General features: G+C 39.1%; 2 protein-coding genes across 15 annotated transcripts in view; one reads left to right on the top strand and one right to left on the bottom strand.

Annotated features, from left to right (window-relative positions):
- The window catches only part of Ncor1 (nuclear receptor corepressor 1), a 171,303-nt gene that overhangs the window by 144,223 nt on the left and 7,620 nt on the right, over positions 1-19,460 (top strand). For 11 of the 14 annotated variants that reach the window (XM_070027631.1, XM_070027632.1, XM_070027634.1 and 8 more), the window contains 10 exons: positions 2,596-2,805; positions 3,489-3,638; positions 4,397-4,537; positions 5,342-5,507; positions 5,715-6,208; positions 9,468-9,596; positions 9,990-10,147; positions 10,246-10,472; positions 14,205-14,345; positions 16,801-16,943. In XM_070027631.1, the coding sequence (XP_069883732.1) occupies positions 2,596-2,805; positions 3,489-3,638; positions 4,397-4,537; positions 5,342-5,507; positions 5,715-6,208; positions 9,468-9,596; positions 9,990-10,147; positions 10,246-10,472; positions 14,205-14,345; positions 16,801-16,943 (1,959 nt within the window). The remainder of the gene's footprint in view (positions 1-2,595; positions 2,806-3,488; positions 3,639-4,396; positions 4,538-5,341; positions 5,508-5,714; positions 6,209-9,467; positions 9,597-9,989; positions 10,148-10,245; positions 10,473-14,204; positions 14,346-16,800; positions 16,944-19,460) is intronic. The other 3 variants (XM_070027643.1, XM_070027644.1, XM_070027638.1) reach the window with 2 other exon arrangements.
- Positions 2,762-19,460, bottom strand: part of Ttc19 (tetratricopeptide repeat domain 19) — a 52,059-nt gene continuing 35,360 nt past the window's right edge. The window contains exon 10 of the mRNA XM_070027650.1: positions 2,762-3,324. Coding sequence (XP_069883751.1) covers positions 3,320-3,324 — 5 coding nt within the window. The 3' untranslated portion in view covers positions 2,762-3,319. The remainder of the gene's footprint in view (positions 3,325-19,460) is intronic.

Genomic DNA, 19,460 nt, shown 5'->3' with positions numbered 1-19,460 from the left:
CTTTGTGCTCAAGGCTACCATTCTACCATTTGTGCTTTGTGGCTTTTTTTTTCTTAGTACTTTATTGGTAATAAGAGCCTCATAGACTTTCCTGCCTGGACTGGCTTTGAACTATCATCCTCAGTTCTCAACTTCCCAAGTATCTAGGAATACTGGTGTGAGCCATATAATTCAGTAACAAGCACAGCTAAAAGAAACTTGTGTGTATATATCACTGACACTGACTTCTGGCAGGTGCAAAATTATGCATCTACTGATGTCTAATAAGTGATCAGTGTGATGAGCCCTATTTTATGGAGTAAGGGGAGAGGAGCTGTCACATTATAAGTGGGAACATAGCCTCTGCTAAGCTCTCAGAATCCTTGGCACGAATGGTTTCCCCTGTCCTCCCAGGACCTGGTTCTTGTTCTTCTTTGCTGCTACCAGCTTAGCCTCATATAGGTGTGTGCACTCAGATTCTTTTCTGGCCTAAATTAATGTGCTACAGGCTTTAAGTTGAAATTATGCTTAAGCTGAAGTTGTACTTACCTTGGTTGTTAGAGAAATATTTTTCATTAAAATACTTCAAAAGCTAAGGATCCTAAGAGTTATTTACATATCATATGAACACAGAATTTGTAGAAAACAATACATTTGAAACTTCTACCAGTACTGTCAGATCATTTGTCACTGGATCCCAAACCTAGTTTAACAGTTACAAACCAATTAAGTTGGCTTGTTCCACATACACTTTATCAACTTTAGCAATGGTGTACAATGAAAGTGGTAGGTGTTCAGTAGAAACTATTTCAGGTTGTGAATTTCGGTCTTTGCCAGGGCTACTAACATGTGGGTACTGTCTTCTTCCTTGTTGCTAGGTGACAGCAGTGAGCCACAGCTTATATTATCCTGACAGCAAATAGCACATAATTGTGCCATGTTGCTAAGCTAGGATTCAGTAGCATGGGTGCATTAAATGCATTCTCAGCTTCTGATACTTTCAAATACAGTGGGTTTATTCAGACAAAACTCCATCATCAGGGGAAAGAGCAGTGTACTGGAGACTGTCCCAAGTCTGAGGTGGACAGTCAGCTGACAGACTTAACCTGGCTTGGAGATCTGAATAAACATGTACCAGAAAATATATCAGTGGTTTTTTTGTTGTTGTTGTTTGCTTTTTAGTAGGGAAATACACATATAAAATAGTTCAGTTTCTCAGACAAAATTGTATATAATTTCTATTGTCTCTGATAGTCCTGTAGTTTGTACAGTTTTATTTGTCATATGTATGCCTGAGCTGTATGTATTGAAAATAGAGCTATTACCCTCTACTTTTTACTGTCATGTGTCTGTACCATCATGTAACCAAGAGAATCGCTTGTAACCCAAATCTTCTTTCTAATTTCTGTGAAGAAAATTTTTATTAGATCCAGGTATACTGTTATATGCCTAGAGCCTCAGCCACTTGTGAGACAAGAGATAGAAGGATTATAGTTTGAGGCCAGCCTGGCCAAAAGTTAATGAGACCTTAGTTCAGGAAAAAAAACAAACAAACCAACAATTAGGTATGATGGTATGTATTTATAATCTTTGCTACTCAGGAGGCAGAGGTAAGGGAATCTATGCTCTGGGCAAAAATTCAAGACCACATCTAAAAAACACACTAAGAAGTAATAGAGGGTAACGATCATGGTTCAGGTGGTAGAGCGTTTGCCTAAGTTCAGAGTTCAACCATATCCATTTATTATAATTTATTGTCGCTGTTTCTGTGCTACAGTGATAGAATTGAGTAGGTATGTCAGGTATTGTTTGACTCAATATTGCCAAAACGCTTAATCATCTGACTGATTCAAGGATGTGTTTATAAACTAAAAAATACTTGTAGAATAATGATTTTTATCATTAAGAAAGTAAAATTGCTATTTCACGAAGTGTTTCCACAGATATTTCCATTTGATTATATTGGTAATGAGTACTAAACAATAATTTTATTTTCAAACATATTTTCACTGGATACTTACAGTGAAAGCATAATCAAGTTTCATGCCAGAGTTTAAAAGTGAAACTACTTGTGAAATTTTCAGCTACTATTCTTCTTTCCCATTATATAAGAGTCATAATAAATTAAAATTATATGAATTATTATATATACTATATTACTTATATATAATACACAAATAAGTTATATATACAATTATATACAATGTATATTATAATGAATTAAAATTCATTGCTGGGTGCTGGTAGCTTATACCTGAAGTCCAAGCTGTTTTAGAGTCTGAGGACAGGAGGATTGTGGTTCAAGATCTGCTCTGGCAAAAAGTTCAAAACACCATGTCTCACAAATAACCAGAAAAAAAAATCAGAGCTTAGAGGTTGGTTCAGATGGTAGCGTACCAATCTAATAAGCACAGGATCCTGAGTTCAAACCATAGTGCTGCAAAGCAAACATAAAAACATGTTACTGATGTACCACGGCCTAAAACGAGTCTACCGTATTCTCTGGAGCCAAGTATACACTGTGTTAACAGATATTTTTCCTCTCATTATAGGTGATGTTTAGCGAATATACTTTATCCAGGTCAAAACTCAATGCTTTTCTCTTCTTTCTCTCAGCTGCTGCTGCTTACCTATTTCAGAGACAGCTTTCACCAACTCCAGGCTACCCAAGTCAGTACCAGCTTTATGCTATGGAGAACACAAGACAGACAATCCTAAATGATTACATTACCTCACAACAGATGCAAGTGAACTTGCGCCCTGATGTAGCCAGAGGACTTTCCCCACGAGAACAGCCCCTGGGTCTCCCATACCCACCAACAAGAGGTATGTGTCTTTACAGTTTAGATTTTTAAAAATTCATTACATTTACCTTGTAATAAATATTTGTTCAGTGAATGCTGGAAAGATAACAAAGATTCTCTGGAGGCTTTAGCTCTTGAAAGCAAACAAAGTAAAATATTAAGATTTTTGGTGAACATTAAGTAAGCCAAGTACTCATGCAAAGTCTTTGAAAGACATTTTTCACCAATTTCCTCTCTTCAGTTAATCTCTCCATACCTTAAGGTTAGTGATAGCGAATTCAGAATTTAATAATCTTTCCTTTTTAAAGGTTTTAAAAAGTAATGATGATCAGGCACCAGTGGCTCATGCCTGTAATCCTAGCTACTCACCAAGCTGAGATCTGAGGATTGCGGTTCAAAGACAGCCTGGGCAGGAAAAGCCATGAAACTCTTAGCTCCAATAAACCACCAGAAAAACCAGAAGTGGTGCTGTGGATCAAGTGGTAGAGTGCTAGCCTTGAGTTGAAGTGCTCAGGGACAGTGCTCAGACCCAGAGTTCAAGCTGACCAAAAAAAAAAAGTAATAAGTAATGAGTTTAAGCATTTTCATTTTATATTGTATATAAATTATTTTGGATTCTTGAGATAGACAAAAATCCAAAAACTACGTATAGTTCTGAAACTTTACAGTAATGCTAAACACAAAATTTATTTGTCTTTTGGATAGGAATCATTGACCTGACCAATATGCCTCCAACAATTTTAGTGCCTCATCCAGGGGGAACAAGCACTCCTCCCATGGACAGAATTACTTATATTCCTGGTACACAGATTACTTTCCCACCCCGGCCATACAACTCTGCTTCAATGTCTCCAGGTAAGATGCTGCAGTCCCTTTCCCCTCTAACAAGACCAATGTGCTCTATTTGAGGCACAGCCTTCTAAGACATTTTATGCAGACTTTTTCAATAATCTTATCAAGAGTTCCTAGGTCATTTGTCATTTGTTACTAGGTACTTTAAACCCTGAAAGCTTATGTTGCCATCAGTTTTTATCTAAGACTCTTCAGTAAAACTTCCTGTATCCCAAATTTTGATTAAAAAAAAAAAAAATCAAGCTGAGCGCTGGTGACTTATGCCTATAATCCTAGCTACTCAGGAGACTGATATTTGAGGATTATGGTTCAAAGCCAGCCCAGGCACGAAAGTCCATGAGATTCTTATCTCAATAAACCACTCAGAAGCCTAGAAGTGGTGCTGTGGCTCAAGTGGTAGAGAGCTCACCTTGAGATGAAGAGCTGAGGGATAATGCCCAGGCCTAGAGTTCAAGCTCCATGACCAACTCCCTCCCTCCCCGCCGCCTCCCAAAAAGAAAAATTCATGCTGGGTGCCAGTGGCTCACATCTGTAATCTTAGCTATTCAAAATGTTGAGATCAGTTCAAAGATAGTCCAGGCAGGAAAGTCCATGAGATTCAATCTTCCATTAACAACCAAAACAACTAGAAAGGGAACTGTTGTCTACATAAAAACTCAGGGACAGTGCCCAGGCCCTGAGGTCTAGCTCTAGGACCAGCACCAAAAAAATATTCAGCCAGATGTTCAGAAATTTTTGTCATTGACTCATGTGTTTTACAGGACACCCAACACACCTTGCAGCAGCTGCAACTGTTGAGAGGGAGCGAGAGCGAGAAAGAGAAAGAGAAAGGGAAAGGGAGAAGGAGCGAGAAAGGGAGCGGGAACGGATTGCAACTTCTTCTGACCTTTACCTGCGGCCAAGTAAGTGAGAAGGGTCTACTTCCTCCTGTTGACAGGTCTTGGTAACCTGGGTGAGACTTTGTGCTTAATGCAGTGGGAGCAGACACCTGTTCTATGTCTCAAAGTCATTGTAGGTTTCAGATGAAAATAAGATGAAAGTTCTGTAGAAGTCGGGATAATTTTCTCTGACAAAGGGATCTTTGGCCCTCAAAGAATAAATGCATGCTAAAAACTGCCTGCTCTTACGAGGGCAAAGAACAAGGTAGAAAGTTAGCGTGAGGGCATAGAACAAGAGAAAGCAAAGAAGAGTTATGGGAGGATTAAAGTGAACAAAAATGTTTCCGGTCTTGTAGCACATGTCTTATTTCACAAGAGAAAGTTTGCTGACAGAAGCAGTTATCTGTGAAGGACAGTGAAGAAATCAAGTAAACCTTACTACTGTCACAATCTGTTTTCATTCTGATGCTCGAAAGTATACACTTTGAATCTGGGAATCATGAACACACCAGACTTTGAGGAAACATCTGAAGGACAATAATTTGTATTAGTACTCAACTGTTGGTGCTGTTACTGATGCTCTGCACTCTCTGTTAAAGCTCATTGCAAGAGTGGAAGTGATTAAATAAACGATAGTTGTTTCAAATTGCTAGTGGGGTTTTTTGAGTTTAGAAAGGCCAGAAATTAGGCTATTTAAGTTTCTTGTCTCATTTTTCTTTTGTATTTAAGAATCCTAGAAAACTGATAACTCACAGATATGACTACCTTTTCTCTCTAGCCTATTCTTATGCTTTATCTTTCTCCCTTTTTGTTTTTTTGCCGTTGCAGGCACAGAACAGCCAGGCCGGCCTGGCAGTCATGGATATGTCCGCTCCCCCTCCCCTTCAGTAAGAACTCAGGAGACTGTGTTACAGCAAAGACCCAGCGTTTTCCAGGGAACCAATGGAACCAGTGTAATCACTCCTTTGGATCCAACTGCTCAGCTACGGATCATGTCAGTTTCTCATGTGTATTCTGACCAGAACAAATAACCATCTCTAAAACTTAGTGTAATGGTATTAAGTATAACTTAGATGTTAAGGCCATTTTATTTTATTTTATTTTATTGCAATTTTTCCTTCCACCTCCCTACCACACTTCCCTGCTTCCCTCAGAAAATGTTCTCTCCTTCACAGAACTGTGATTTGGTTTTATTTTACAGGCCACTGCCTGCTGGAGGCCCTTCAATAAGTCAAGGCCTGCCAGCTTCCCGTTACAACACTGCTGCGGATGCCCTGGCTGCTCTTGTGGATGCTGCAGCTTCTGCACCCCAGATGGATGTTTCCAAAACAAAAGAGAGTAAGCATGAAGCTGCCAGGTTAGAAGAAAATTTGAGAAGCAGGTCAGCAGCAGTTAGTGAACAGCAGCAGCTAGAGCAGAAAACCCTGGAGGTGGAGAAGAGATCTGTTCAGTGTCTGTACACTGCTTCAGCCTTTCCAAGTGGCAAGCCCCAGCCTCACGCCTCAGTAGTGTACTCTGAGGCTGGGAAAGATAAAGGGCCTCCTCCAAAATCCAGATATGAGGAAGAGCTAAGGACCCGAGGGAAGACTACCATTACTGCAGCTAACTTCATAGACGTGATCATCACCCGGCAAATTGCCTCGGACAAGGATGCAAGGGAACGTGGCTCTCAAAGTTCAGACTCTTCTAGTAGCTGTATGTATCTCAATCTGAGTTTCACAATGTGGTATCTGAGTAAAGAATTACTTTATTCTTTAGGTAAAGTGTAACTATATGGTATAGAAAATCCTAATGCTTGACAATAAATGTAAGAGAAAAGCTTTTATGGGTAGTATGAGAATGTATCTTCTACTTTTCTGATTTAAAAATCCCTGTTTCCATCTGGGTGCTGGCTGTATACACCTGTAATCCTAGCTACTCAGGAGGCTGAGAGCTGAGAATCATAGTTCAAAATCATCAGGAAAGTCTGTTGAGACTCTTATCTGCAATTAACCACCAGAAAATCAGAAGTAGAGCTGTGTGTTCAAAGTTGTAGAGCACTGGTTTTGAGCAAAATGGCTCAGGGACAGCACCCAGGTTGTGAGTTCAAGCCTCAGGACCTGCACCAAGAAAAAAAACCCTATTTTCTAAAAATAAGCCTATCAGAAGAAAAGTATATCTTTTATAGAACTTGTAGTTGGAACATGGACAGATAAGAGGGCAGAGCTTCTTAACCTTGTGTACACCTCTGAAAGTAGTACGTGTGTTGAGAGGCTCCTTGCTACTAATGTGTAATTTCTCAGAAATTGTTTGCTAGAACATGGTTTACTTAGGCTAATTTTTCAAGGCTTCTATGTCTTTTCCCTAATATCCTGGTACTTAAAATGAGGCTCGTGGGCTGGAAATGTAGCTTAATGGTAAGAGTGCTTGCCTAGCATGCATGAAGTCCTGTATTCAGTTCTTCAGAACCACATAAACAGAAAAAGCCAGAAGTAGTGCTGTGGCTCAAGTGGTAGAACTGTATGTAGCCTTAAGCAAAAGAAGGTCAGGTACAGTGCCCAGGCCCTGAGTTCAAGCCCCAGGAATGTCCCTCTCCCTCCTCCCCCCCCAAAAAAAAATAAGACTCTTAAAATAGTATAATGATATTTTGCATATTTCTTGAAAATTCAATTTTGCTTTAATCTGATTACCATGATGTCTATCTAGCAAGTACATACTCACAAATCTGCACTAAAATTTTACTGAGAAAAGTTTCTCAAAAAAATTTCTTCTTTATATTGCCTAAATTCTAAAAGGATTTCTAGAAAAAACAAGGAGACATTTAAATAAGTAGTTGCTAATATTTGAAATAATTGAATCACAAGGTTATTGTTATCTCCATTGAAGAAACTGAGTGGCATTGTTGATAATGAGAAAGGAAGAAAAAAGATTACTTGTTTGTCAGAATGCAATGTGCAGGGTTTTTTCTGTTGTTTGGGTTGTTTCTGCCAGTACTGGGAATTGTTCTCAAATTCAGGGTGTTGTTTTGCTGGTAGTGAAGATAAGAGTCCACTGAATTTTCTGCCCAGACTGGCTTCAAAGTGCTACCCTTAGACCTCAGCACCTGGCTACATGCAGTTCTCCAAATATCCACTTGTCTAATTATAACTTATTGGGTACAGATCTTCTACATTGCTGAAATGTTTGGTTAGTTTGGTAGTATAAATCTAGGGTTCGAATTCAGGGCCTTGTGCTTGCTCTCTACCACTTGAGCCATATTCTAGTACTATAACATAGGAGCGATAAAGATATGAAGAGCATCTTGGTATATAAGTTTATATAATGGGACAGCACCCAGGCTGCCTAGGTACAAGATTAAATGTTTCTTTTCAATCAGAATCTTGCTGTTTTTTGGGTTTTTTGTTATTGTTGTTTTTGTTTTTCATCATGTCTGACAATAGAAAGCCCAGTTTTTCCCTGGGTGTCCACGTTTCTGAGTGCAGGTTTTAATCCTCCCCATTTTGGTAACTGGACAATGTCCTGCATAACTCCCCAAGATACTGACAGTTATGTAGTAGTATTATCAGAACCTCCAGACTCCAGAACCTCCATCATCTTGGAGATGGCACTGTCATCACTTTGTATTCAAGAGTAACTGGAAAACAGTTCAAGATCAGACCTTTTTTGGGGGTGGGGGTGGGGAGATAGTCCTGGGTCTTGATCTCAGGCCTGGACACTATACTTGAACTTTTGTGGTCAAGGCTAGTGCTCTTGATCCACAGTTTCATTTCTGACTTTTTGATAGTTAATTGGAGATAAGAGTCTCATGGACTTTCTTTCCCAGGTTTTGAACTGAGATCCTCAGATCTTAGCCTCCTGTATAGCTAGGATTACAGGTATGAACCACCAGCAGTGGCCAGATCATACTTTTTATTGATAGAAGAATATTGTTAGTTGTGAGCACATTCAAAATGTTAGTTCACTAGCAATGATGAGAATAACAGTAAATAGAAAAATTGCACATTGGTATAATACAATACAGTGTCTGATATATTTTACTTTTCAATGACAACTTCAATTCCATTTATTAGGTTTTTCTTTTCCTGAACCGAGGTAATTGTAATTTTTATGACCAGTTGTGTAACAGAGGAGTAGATGACAGCAGGGTGGTACACTTCATTTCACCCCCAGCCAGAGTGACATACCCTTTCCTTAGGCTTTGTTGCAGCCTGTAGATGCATAGTCTTCTAGTATCAGAACATTTTTAAGTGAGAGATTACATCTATCTCTCCTTAATTCTCAGCTCTGAGATCATGGCAGGTCTGTGAAAATCTGCCTCGGTCCCTTCTGCATAGCTCCTCAGCATCCTTATAAGCTTCATTTTAAAAGGGCCTTTGCTCTGTGTGGGCGTCCTCTGGAATTGATTAATATCCTCCATTTATACTTTGTCTACCATTTCTGCTTATATTCACAATGTAACATAGTGCTAAAACACTTATGTGGAATAATATACATTATTATAATACATAATATTACATTATATATTTTGTAAGATACAGCTTTTAGAAGTATCATGATACTGATAGAACTTTATAGCCTCAAAATTTTCCTAAGAAAGATTGTCCCACAGAATTGGAATTAGTCAAATCAGTTAGCTGTTGAGATCTCCCTCAGTTAATTCTTAATCTCCCCGATGAGTATTTTCTTGCTGTTTTCTAGGAGAGTGTTGAAAATCTTGGTATTCTTTCTTACCTCATTTTTTATTCTGGCCCTTAAAAAGATGTTAGAGCCCGTAAAATATCAGAAAATCCTATGCCCTGCTGAGATTAGGAGCACAGAGGCACTTTTGTCTGTTGGCTCACTAAGTTTTATCTTTATCCTGGAATGCCATTGAATATTTCTGAGCAAAATTTTGAAAAGAATATGAATATGAATTAGATTTGAAGAATTTGAACTTGTTATGGATTCATCTTAAAATAAAGTTCTTTTCTTAAAGTATCTTCTCACAGGTATGAAGCACCTAGTGATGCTATTGAGGTGATAAGTCCTGCCAGCTCCCCTGCACCACCCCAGGAAAAACTGCAGGCCTATCAGCCAGAGATTGTTAAGGCAAACCAACCAGAAAGTATGTCTTTATTAGTCACTGCTTAAGTGTTTTCAAATTTGTCATTTTGTCAAATTTTGTCATTTGTTTTAATTATCTGTATAGACCATGTTAAAAATAACTTGTTTGTTTCAAGGTGATCTGCTTCAGAACATTTAAAACTGCACTATCTAAAAGCAACTTTTAAGTTCTTGATTGATTACTCTTTTGCTTGTAATGATAAATAACTTTGTCCACTTTATACAAATTTTATTAGTCCTCAGACTTCTATTGGTGAATAAATATTTTGGTTTCAAAATATAGAGATTCATATTACATCATTTTCTTGTGTTCTCCTGAATTATGTTTAATCTTCGATACTGAGTCCAAGACAGGGATAGCCTTAGAGTAAGATTTCCACTTGTTCTCCTTTAGGTGACCCCACAAGACAGTATGAAGGACCACTTCATCATTATCGGCCTCAGCAGGAGTCGCCGTCTCCACAGCAGCCACCGCCCCCGTCCTCCCAGGCAGAAGGGATCGGGCAAGTACCCAGGACCCATCGACTGATCACGCTTGCCGATCACATCTGTGTAAGCTTTTTAGTATTCTGGTTATTGGTTTTTCTTCTTAATCATTTTTTGCAAGTACTTAAATGAGTTTAACCACTCCCTTCTTTTTTTGCTCACAGCAAATTATCACACAAGACTTTGCTAGAAATCAAGTTTCCTCACAGCCTACACAGCAGCCTACCACTTCTACATTCCAAAATTCACCAACTGCTCTGGCATCAACACCTGTGAGGACTAAGTCAAGTCGATACAGCCCAGAGTCCCAGTCTCAGTCTCAGTCTGTTCTCCATCCAAGACCAGGTTCCAGAGTCTCTCCAGAAAACCTTGTGGACAAAGCCCGGGGAAGGTATACTCTTTATTATGAAGCATATATAAATGCCACAATTGTAAATCAATTTGTATTTTTCTGTAAGATAGGGAAATAATTTCTTACACTGAAGTTTCCTTGCCTTTTTCCATGAAAAGTATAAATTGTTTTCCCCCAACCCTATTATTCTTGGAATGTCTAGGCATTTGGTAGTGTGTGTATGTGTATATATGTAATAGGGCTTGAATTCAGTGCCTGGGTGCTATCTCCTGAACTTCTGGTTTTGCTAGTGAGCCACATCTTTACTTCTGGCTTTTTGGTGGTTAATTGGAGTAAGTTTCATGGACTTGCTTGCCCAGGCTGGCTTTTAACCATGATCCTTAGATCTCAGCCTCCTTTGTAGGTACAATTACAGGCACAAGCCACGTGTACCCAGCTGATAGTGTATCTTTTTAGTCTAGTTAAAAGTTGGTTGTATTGTTTTATTTGTTATAAAGTAGTAGTGTGGTGTAGTTGAGGGATGTTTGAGTGCTCCTTCAAAATCATCTTTTTTAGTGGATTGTACTCCCATAATCCTAGCTCTCCAGAGGCTGAGTTAGGAAGATGAGTTTTGAGGGCCAGCCTGGTCAATATTAAGTGAGAACCTTAAAAGGATTAGAGATACAGCTCAACGGTACCACTCTTGTCTAACACGTGTGAGGCCTAGGTTCCATCTCACAATGTTTATCTTACCTTCCCACCCCACCCACCCTTTTTCCCTCTCCCTTTTCCTCTAGTAGGACCTTATGCTTGCTGGGTAAGCACAATTCCACTTAAACCATACCTCCAGCCCCCATACTCAATGGTTTCTATTGGATCAACAGTAATAGATGTTTTAGCAAGGAAACATTAAATAAAGGAAAATTAAGCTAATTAGATATATAGAAAATGTTATAAGTCAGACTGTTATAAGAACTTTTTTTTGGTCAGTTGTGGGACTTGAACTTGGAGCCTAGGCACTGTCCTAGAGTTCTTTTGCTCAAGGCTAGCACTCTACCACTTTGATACACAGTGTTACTTCTGGTTTTCTGATGATTAATTGGAGATAAGAGTCTCATAGACTTTTTTGCCTGGGCTGGGTTTGAACCTCAATCCTCAACCTCCTGAGTGGCCAAATTACAGGCATGAGCCACCAATGCCTGGCAAGAATGTATTTTGTTTCCATGCTTTTATTATTATAAAGTAGTTGTACAATGCAGTTCCAATTCTTATAATCATGAGTACAATGCTTGTTAGTCAATATCATCCTTTCCTTTTTCCCCTTCTCCACCTCTCCCTCCCTCAAGTTAAATACTTCATAATGTATGTTGAATATAATGACTACACTTGTTTACTCTCCCTCCCTCACTCCATTTATGTGTCCTCCTTCACCCTCCCCCCCAAAAAAAGTTTCTGCTTCTTGGTTGTTCAAAGGAGTTATGCATTTGGATTCCTCCCCTAAGTATACCCTTCTCAGTCAGTTTGTGTAAAAGCATTAAGCCCTGTATATGTCTTTAGATCTAGCTTCCACATATAAAACATATTTTCTTAGTGTTCTATATGGATTTTGTTGTTGTTGCTGCTGTTGGTCATGACACTTGGACTCTGGGCCTGGGCGCTGTCCCTCAGCTCTTCAGCTCAAGGTGAGCGCTCTACTGCTTGAGCCACAGCGCCACTTTCGGTTTTTTAGTGGTTTATTGGAGCTAAGAGTCTCAAGGGAGTTTCCTGCCTGGGCTGGCTTTGAACTGTGATCCGTGGATCTCAGCTTCCTGAGTAGCTAGGATTACTAGCATGAGCCTCTGGCACCCTGCTCTATATGCATTCTTTAAAACAAATGAAGCAAGGTTTTAGATGTCCCTTTGGTTGGTATGTTCTGAGTGGTTTTTTTTTTCTATGCCTTTGAATTTTGGTTCCTCTACTTTATCTTCAACTCCTGATACCCTATTTTCAACTTCATTTGTTTTGTTGTCTATGCTTTCCTCTGTGCTTTATAATAGGGAGATGGAGCCTTTCATGTTTTCAAGCTTTTTGTTAATGTCCACTCTCATGTCCTTTATTGAGGTTTTCATTGTGTCAAATCAGGGTTTGGGTTCAAAATGGTAAGTTAAATGTAAACACGTGAAGTTATAATTAAATAATACATAGGGAATTCACAACTATCCTGAGTACAAGAATGCGATAACAGAGGAAAGATTCTGGTGAATTCCTAGAAGATATTCAGGAGATGGGTAACTAGACCAGACAATTCAATGGCTCAGAACATTGTATAGACTAATTTGTAGTAGAACTGATTCTTCGGTCTGCCTGCCAATTCCTCAAAGAAAGAAGAGTGAAAGGTCATTTTAGAAAGTACTTTATTGCATTAAGTTTTCAAACATAAATAAAAGTAAAAAGAATAATATAAAACACTCCATGGATTCATCACTCAGTTTTGGTAATAATCGGTAAGTGGCCAGCCTGGTTTTCATTTTTATTTTCCCTATCCTCAAACTGGATTATTTTGAAGTAAATCTTGCCATATAATCAGTTTTTCTATACTTGTAGAACAGATGTGAATGCTGCAAATCATAAAACAAAGGAAAAGGTAGACAGGGAGGATGTGTAAAAGATACATACTAATTCATTTAAATATAGGTGATGTGTGCTATGCCAAGTTAAAGTAGACAAACTCAAAATTAAAGTTGGGCAAAACATGAATAAGGTAATTTAAGCAAGTTATTTCTCATGGAAGAATTGATATTGTTTCAAGTTAAATAAAAACAAGGGGTTGGGAAGGTAGTTCAGTGGTAGAGTGCTTGCCTTGTATGCATGAGGCCCTGGGTTCGATTGCTCAGCACCACATAAGCAGAAATAGCTGGAAGTGGCGTTGTGGCTTAAGTGGTAGAGCTAGCCTTGAACTGAAGAGCTGAGAGACAGCACCCAGGCCCAGAGTTCAGGCCCCATGACCAACAAAACAACAACAGCAGCCAAGAAAACAAAAAACAAAAGCTGCAAGATAATTTAGAATTTCAAATCATACACTAAAGAACAACTGTCAAAAATGTAAGCTGTTTGGGATAATAGGCATACTTATTTTAATAAATGCAGATGTTGAAAGTCACAGGTAGCTCTTAACTCAAAAAACTTGTGTATATACACTGTATTTATTGCTAGGAGAAACTTTCAATATCAGAGAACTTCTCAGCCCTAAGATGGCAGAACCACAACTTGTCAATTCTCTGGGCAGCTTTATTTACCTTCTAGTTTAGCACTGAACTCCTTAACTGAAAGGGTAAATTAAGGACCTATTAAGGTGCAGCTCAAAGTAGCAGTGAAGATTGTTGAGGACTTACCTAGACTCACTGGCTAAAAGGGTAATAAGATGGAGGAGCCTGATATACAGAAGGCATGCCGAACTGCTGTTCTTCCTGTTCCATGCTGAGTCCTTGCAGAAAACATTAGACACGAGGCTGGGAAGGTGGCTCAGTGGTAGAGGGCTTGCCTTGTATGCATAAGGCCCTGGGTTCGAGTCCTCAGCACCAAATAAGCAGAAAAGGCTGGAAGTGGCACTGTGGCTCAAGTAGTAGAGTGCTAGCCTTGAGCAGAACAGCTAAGGCCCATGACCGACCCAAAAAAAAAAAAAAATTAGACACGTTTCCTTTTCTGATAAGAAATCGGCACTTTTCTTCTCCTCCATTCAGCTTGTTTTACTTTGAGCTCTTTTTTTGTTTGATCTTGGAGCACAACCTAATCTTGTACATGTTCTACCAACAGGCCTGGAAAATCTCCAGAGAGGAGTCACATCTCATCAGAACCCTATGAGCCCATTTCTCCACCCCAGGTTCCAGTTGTTCATGAGAAGCAAGATAGCATGCTGCTCCTTTCACAGAGGGGAGTGGAGCCAGCAGAGCAGAGGTAAGAGGGCACATTTGCTCACTGTAGCTCCTGTTCAGGGCCTGGCTCAGTACCATTTTTCTTTTATGGCTTCTGTCTCTGGATGGAACTCTAAAATGATCATTTATTTTTTCTGGTGAATCAACGAAACTGGATTTTAGCAAAAGTAGCATAATATTTATATGTTTGTGAAAATCCATTTATTACAAAGTCCTTCTAGATCTTTATAATTCAACCTTTCTGAGCCTGATAATGGGAGGATTGTTGTTTGTGGCCTATGCCTGTCATCCCAAGCTATATAGAAAGCTGAGCTTGGGAGGATGATGGTGCCGTACCAGCCCAGCCAGAAGAGTCTGTAAGACTCTTTCTCCACAAAGGGAAGGTAGATGTGGTAGTACATGCTGATGATTACAGAAACAATGGGAAACCTAAAATAGTAGTACAAAGTCAGACTGTATCCTAAAAAATAAAAACTGAAAAGCAGAGCTAGTGGATTAGTAAGCATTATCATGCTAGCTTAGCATGTAGTGGCCTAAGTACAAACTCTAGTGCTGCCCATAAAAAAGCCCAGATATGGGGCTGGGAAGGTGGCTCAGTGGTAGAGTGCTTGCCTTGCATGCATGAGCCCTGGGTTCAATTCCTCAGCACCACATAAGCAGAAAAAGTTGGAAGTGGTGCTGTGGCTCAAGTGGTAGAGCACTAGCCTTGAGCTGAAGAGCTGAGGGACAATGCCCAGGCCCAGAGTTTTGCCATGGCTGGCAAAAAACAAAACAAAAACAAAAACAAAAAAAAAAACAGATTTTTTTTTGGTCAGGGAAGTGTGGGGAATGTCACCCACTTATTCAGCCTACATTTGAGTGCCTATTGTGAATTTTGTGTGTGTGCCAGTGCTGAGGCTTGAAAACAGGATTAGGTACTGTCCCTGAGCTTGTTTTCTCAAGGCTAGCGCTCTACCACTTGAGCCATGGTTCTACTTGCAGCTTTTTGGTGGTTAATTGGAAATCCAAGTGTCATCAGTTTGTATGCTTTGGCTGGCTTTGAACTGTGATCCTGAGATCTCAGCTACCTGAGTGGCTAGGATTATACAGGTATGATACACCAGCACACCTGGCTTACATGGTAAACTATTTACAGACCAAACAGCTTTACATATCTAATCACACCTTAACTTCAACCGCTCTCCATCATCAGGCCAAACACTAAATCACTAGTATTGCATTTGTACTTCCTCAAGACCAGGTTTATGCCATTTGTTTCTGGTTTCTTTACCCTTATGCAATTTCATGTTTTCTGAATTCTTTTTCATCCAAAGTCATAATGGTTTTCTTGATATATAATACCCTTCTCAAAGCTGAGAAGTGACCATTGAAAAAGGGTCAGACAGTAAGAATGAATGGTGTTGCTGTGGGGGAAGGTACCCCCCCAACACTTTTTTTTTTAGATTTGGTCAGTTTTTTGACCAGGTCTGGTCTGTACCTCAATCCTAGTTATTTCCTTACATAGCTAAGCTGACCAACTTGTACAACCACATCTACCTTTATCTATTGAGATGGGGTCTTGTTAACTTTTTTGCACAGGATGGGCTCTGAACCTAGTCTTTCAAGTAGCTAGGATTAAAGGCTTGAGCCACTGGTTCCCAACTTTAGGCTGCCAGTGCATTTAGCAGTTGTTTGCTGATTATACGTATTCATAGGTGATGTACATATTGGTAACTTCAAAAGAAAATTTTATACATGCTTTTCCAAGCATGTGAATTTTTTGAGGTGGGGGACCCAATTTTATCTCACTTTTGTATCACTGTGGTCTTTCTCAGCAGTAGCAAGTGTTCTTGTGTTTAATTGGTAAGCGATTCCCTATGGTCAGATTAGGTTACCAATCAGATTTAAGCTCTTCCTGTTTTATAAAGCTTTAGAGTACTCAAAAAAGTTATTCTGCAAGTAAAATAGTTGAGTTCATGTAGTAATCATATGTCCAGTTAAGCAGAAGATACCATGATAAAGATGTTTCTACATTTTCCCAGAGATAATGCATTTAAGAATCCATGTTCTTATCAGTGGTGGAAATGTCCTGCCCATACCACGTGAGGTCCTTGAAATCATTTGGTATGTGACAGGACATGGTACACTTCTCGTCAGTGGCTAGCAGCTCATCTGCCTGTATTGAGAATTTTGTATGGCCCATGAATGTTACAAATATCCAAATGGTCTGAGGCAGCAGAAAAAAAGTTCTCCATCCCTACCTCTAAATTATCTCCTATTCTAGTTTTACATTTCACCTTTGAAAACTACAGCATTTGACTATGTCCTAGGTGATGTACTTACTGACTTCTGGTCACATTATTTCTTAAGATTGTAACCACAAACACAGGATGGAGACATAGTTGTTTCCCAATTACTCTGAGTCAATTATCCTTGACAAAATTATATAAAGGGTTAGGAGTACAAAATTATAATAGATTAAACTGTGTTTCTAACAGGAATGATTCTCGCTCACCAGGGAGTATAAGCTACTTGCCTTCATTCTTCACCAAGCTTGAAAGCACATCACCCATGGTTAAATCAAAGAAGCAGGAAATTTTTCGTAAGTTGAACTCCTCTGGTGGAGGTGACCCTGATATGGGTAAGTGGGATTTCTTTCGTGAAACTCAAATAAAACAAACACTAACAATGATATCTTCAGTGCTGACTCTCCTGTAATCCTTGAGTCTGAAGCCATGTACAGGGAACCCATCCAAAGTATTTGATTCTAAAGTATCTACCAGTTAAGTTGCTACTGAGGAATTAGGAGCCTGCTCCTTTCAGAACCTTCATTCCTATTTTCTCTGGGAACTAATGTTGGGTCTAAGAGCGCACATGTTTCTTAGGTTGAGCTGGGTTTACTCTCTGTAGTTATTTGTGCAACACTTTTGGTCTTAGTTTTATCAATATTTGGGACATTTCCACATGATTTCTCCTAAAATTTGAAGACATGCTCTTTATGAATCTTAGAAAAAAAAAAAACACATTTCATCTGTTCTTCACATCTTTGCTTGCTCTGTGTACCAATCCTACTAATTCTTCTCTGCCAAAACTTTTTTTGGTCAGTCCTGGGGCTTGAACTCAGGGCCTGGGTACTGTCCCTGAGCTGCTTTTTGCTCAAAGCTTACACTTGAGCCACAGCACCACTTCTAGCTTTTTATGTTTATGTGGTACTGAGGAATCAAACCTAGGGCTTCATGCATGCTATATAAGCATTCTACCACTAAGCAACATTCCCAGCTTACCAAACATTTTTAGCTTAGCTTTTTGGCAAATTCTGTGGACTACACAGTATTAGGATCTATTCTAAATCAGTCATTATTTAGTATTCATATGCATCTATAAATTGTCTAAAAATACAATATTCAGTATGAATAATGATAGCAAATCTAAATTAGACTTTGCTGTATGCTAGGCACTATTCTAATATTCTGAATATTCATTCAGTCCTTACAGCCTATACACATGTAATTTTGTCCATTTTGTAGATGAGAAACTGATAGGTTTTGTAAATATTAAGTAATGGGGCTATGGATCCAGTCCATTCACTCCAACTCAACTCTGTGCTTCCAGTGATGTATTAACTAGCTTCTAACAGCTCTATACCCACAGCATCCTTTTAGATTGCTGGTAATTATCCAGTAAAGTTACGGCAAAAACTTTGGGTTCATGTGCATGCATTTGCCAGAGCCCCCTCTTACTTTTCTCAGTATGTTCCTTGTACTGGCCACCAGTCTTACTCATCAATTTTATCAGCAATAAAGAACCTTGACAGTTCTCCACCTGCTATTTCTGAGGCCAACCATCAAGTAGTTTCCCAGTTCCACAAAAGGAACGTACATGTGGTTGGCTGCTGGTGGTTCATGCTTGTAATCAATTCTAGCTACTCAGGAGGTTGAGATATGAGGATCATTGTTCAAAACCTGCCTGGGCAGGAAAATCTGTGAGACTCTTATCTCCAGCTAACCACTAGAAAACCAGAAGTGGTGCTGTGGTCTTGAGTTGAGTGGAAAAGCTCAGGGACAGCACCCAGGCCCTGAGTTGAAGCCCCCATAAAATAATTTAAAAACAAATGTACATGTGAACTGCCAGATACTTGTATAGTTGAGTCTGTGCCACTTATGATGAGTAATGGATGAACCTGAGAGAAGAAAAGATGAACCCAGTATTACTATTTATGAGTTCTCTTCACTCCTAATTCCTTCTATTTTTGAATGCAAACCAACTGTCTCAAAGATAGTTATTTTAGAATGATTACTAGAATTGTTATCAGGAATAGATACTTCTCCTTGGGGGAAAAATTCATTACAGTGATTATTTTTAGTTCAATTGTCACCACCAAGAATATGGTGTCTTTATTTTCATTTTCTATTTGGAGCCTAAAGATGATCTATCAGGGCTCAGAGAGCAGCCAGTCGTTAGGAAGTGTTAACATGGCATGGTCTGTGCTTATCCTCTCTAGTCATGTTTTCCAGTGGGAAGGAAATTCCTAACTGGGAAATGGCTTGTGTGATTCAAAGAAGCTACTTGTTTCTTCTTGTCCTTAGCAGCACTCATTGAACAACCACTAAGGGGAGTATTGTACTGATAGATGGTCCCAAAGTATATGTTAAACAAGACCTGACAGTAAAGATATCTTCACATCTCACAGGAAGTATCAAGAATGGCTTTAGAGCCTAGGATTCATTGAGGTGGTGTCTTAAACCTTGATCTTTCCAATCTTTTCACAAAGAGCTGGAATAACAGGCATTACCCTCTCTTCTTGGGCCATTTCTTTTGTCTTAGGACTCTTACATTAATCTCAGTCATTTTATCACCTCTGTAGTTTCAACTGTGAGTTTCTATTTGAAGTCCACTTTTCTTCATAAATATCTAAAGTCGAATTTATATTCTACTTCTGCTCCCTCATCATGGACTCAACAACTCTACTTTATCACTTTCTTGACATCCTTTGTGAAGTCTGCCTCCTAAACAGCTCTCAGATATCTAGCTCTTTCCCCTTTTATGAGCAACTCTCTCTAAACTAGGAGTCCTCAAACTTCAATATGCAACATTGTCACTGGAGTGCTTATTAAATGTGTGAATTATAAGATCCAGGAATGTAGAAATTTTGCCTTTG

Source organism: Dipodomys merriami, unplaced genomic scaffold (genome assembly GCF_024711535.1).
Source record: "Dipodomys merriami isolate MVZ:Mamm:240054 unplaced genomic scaffold, mDipMer1.0.p SCAF_19, whole genome shotgun sequence".
NCBI lineage: Eukaryota > Metazoa > Chordata > Mammalia > Rodentia > Heteromyidae > Dipodomys > Dipodomys merriami.
The sequence above is the reverse complement of the archived record's forward strand: the minus strand, read 5'-3'. Positions and strand labels throughout refer to the sequence as shown.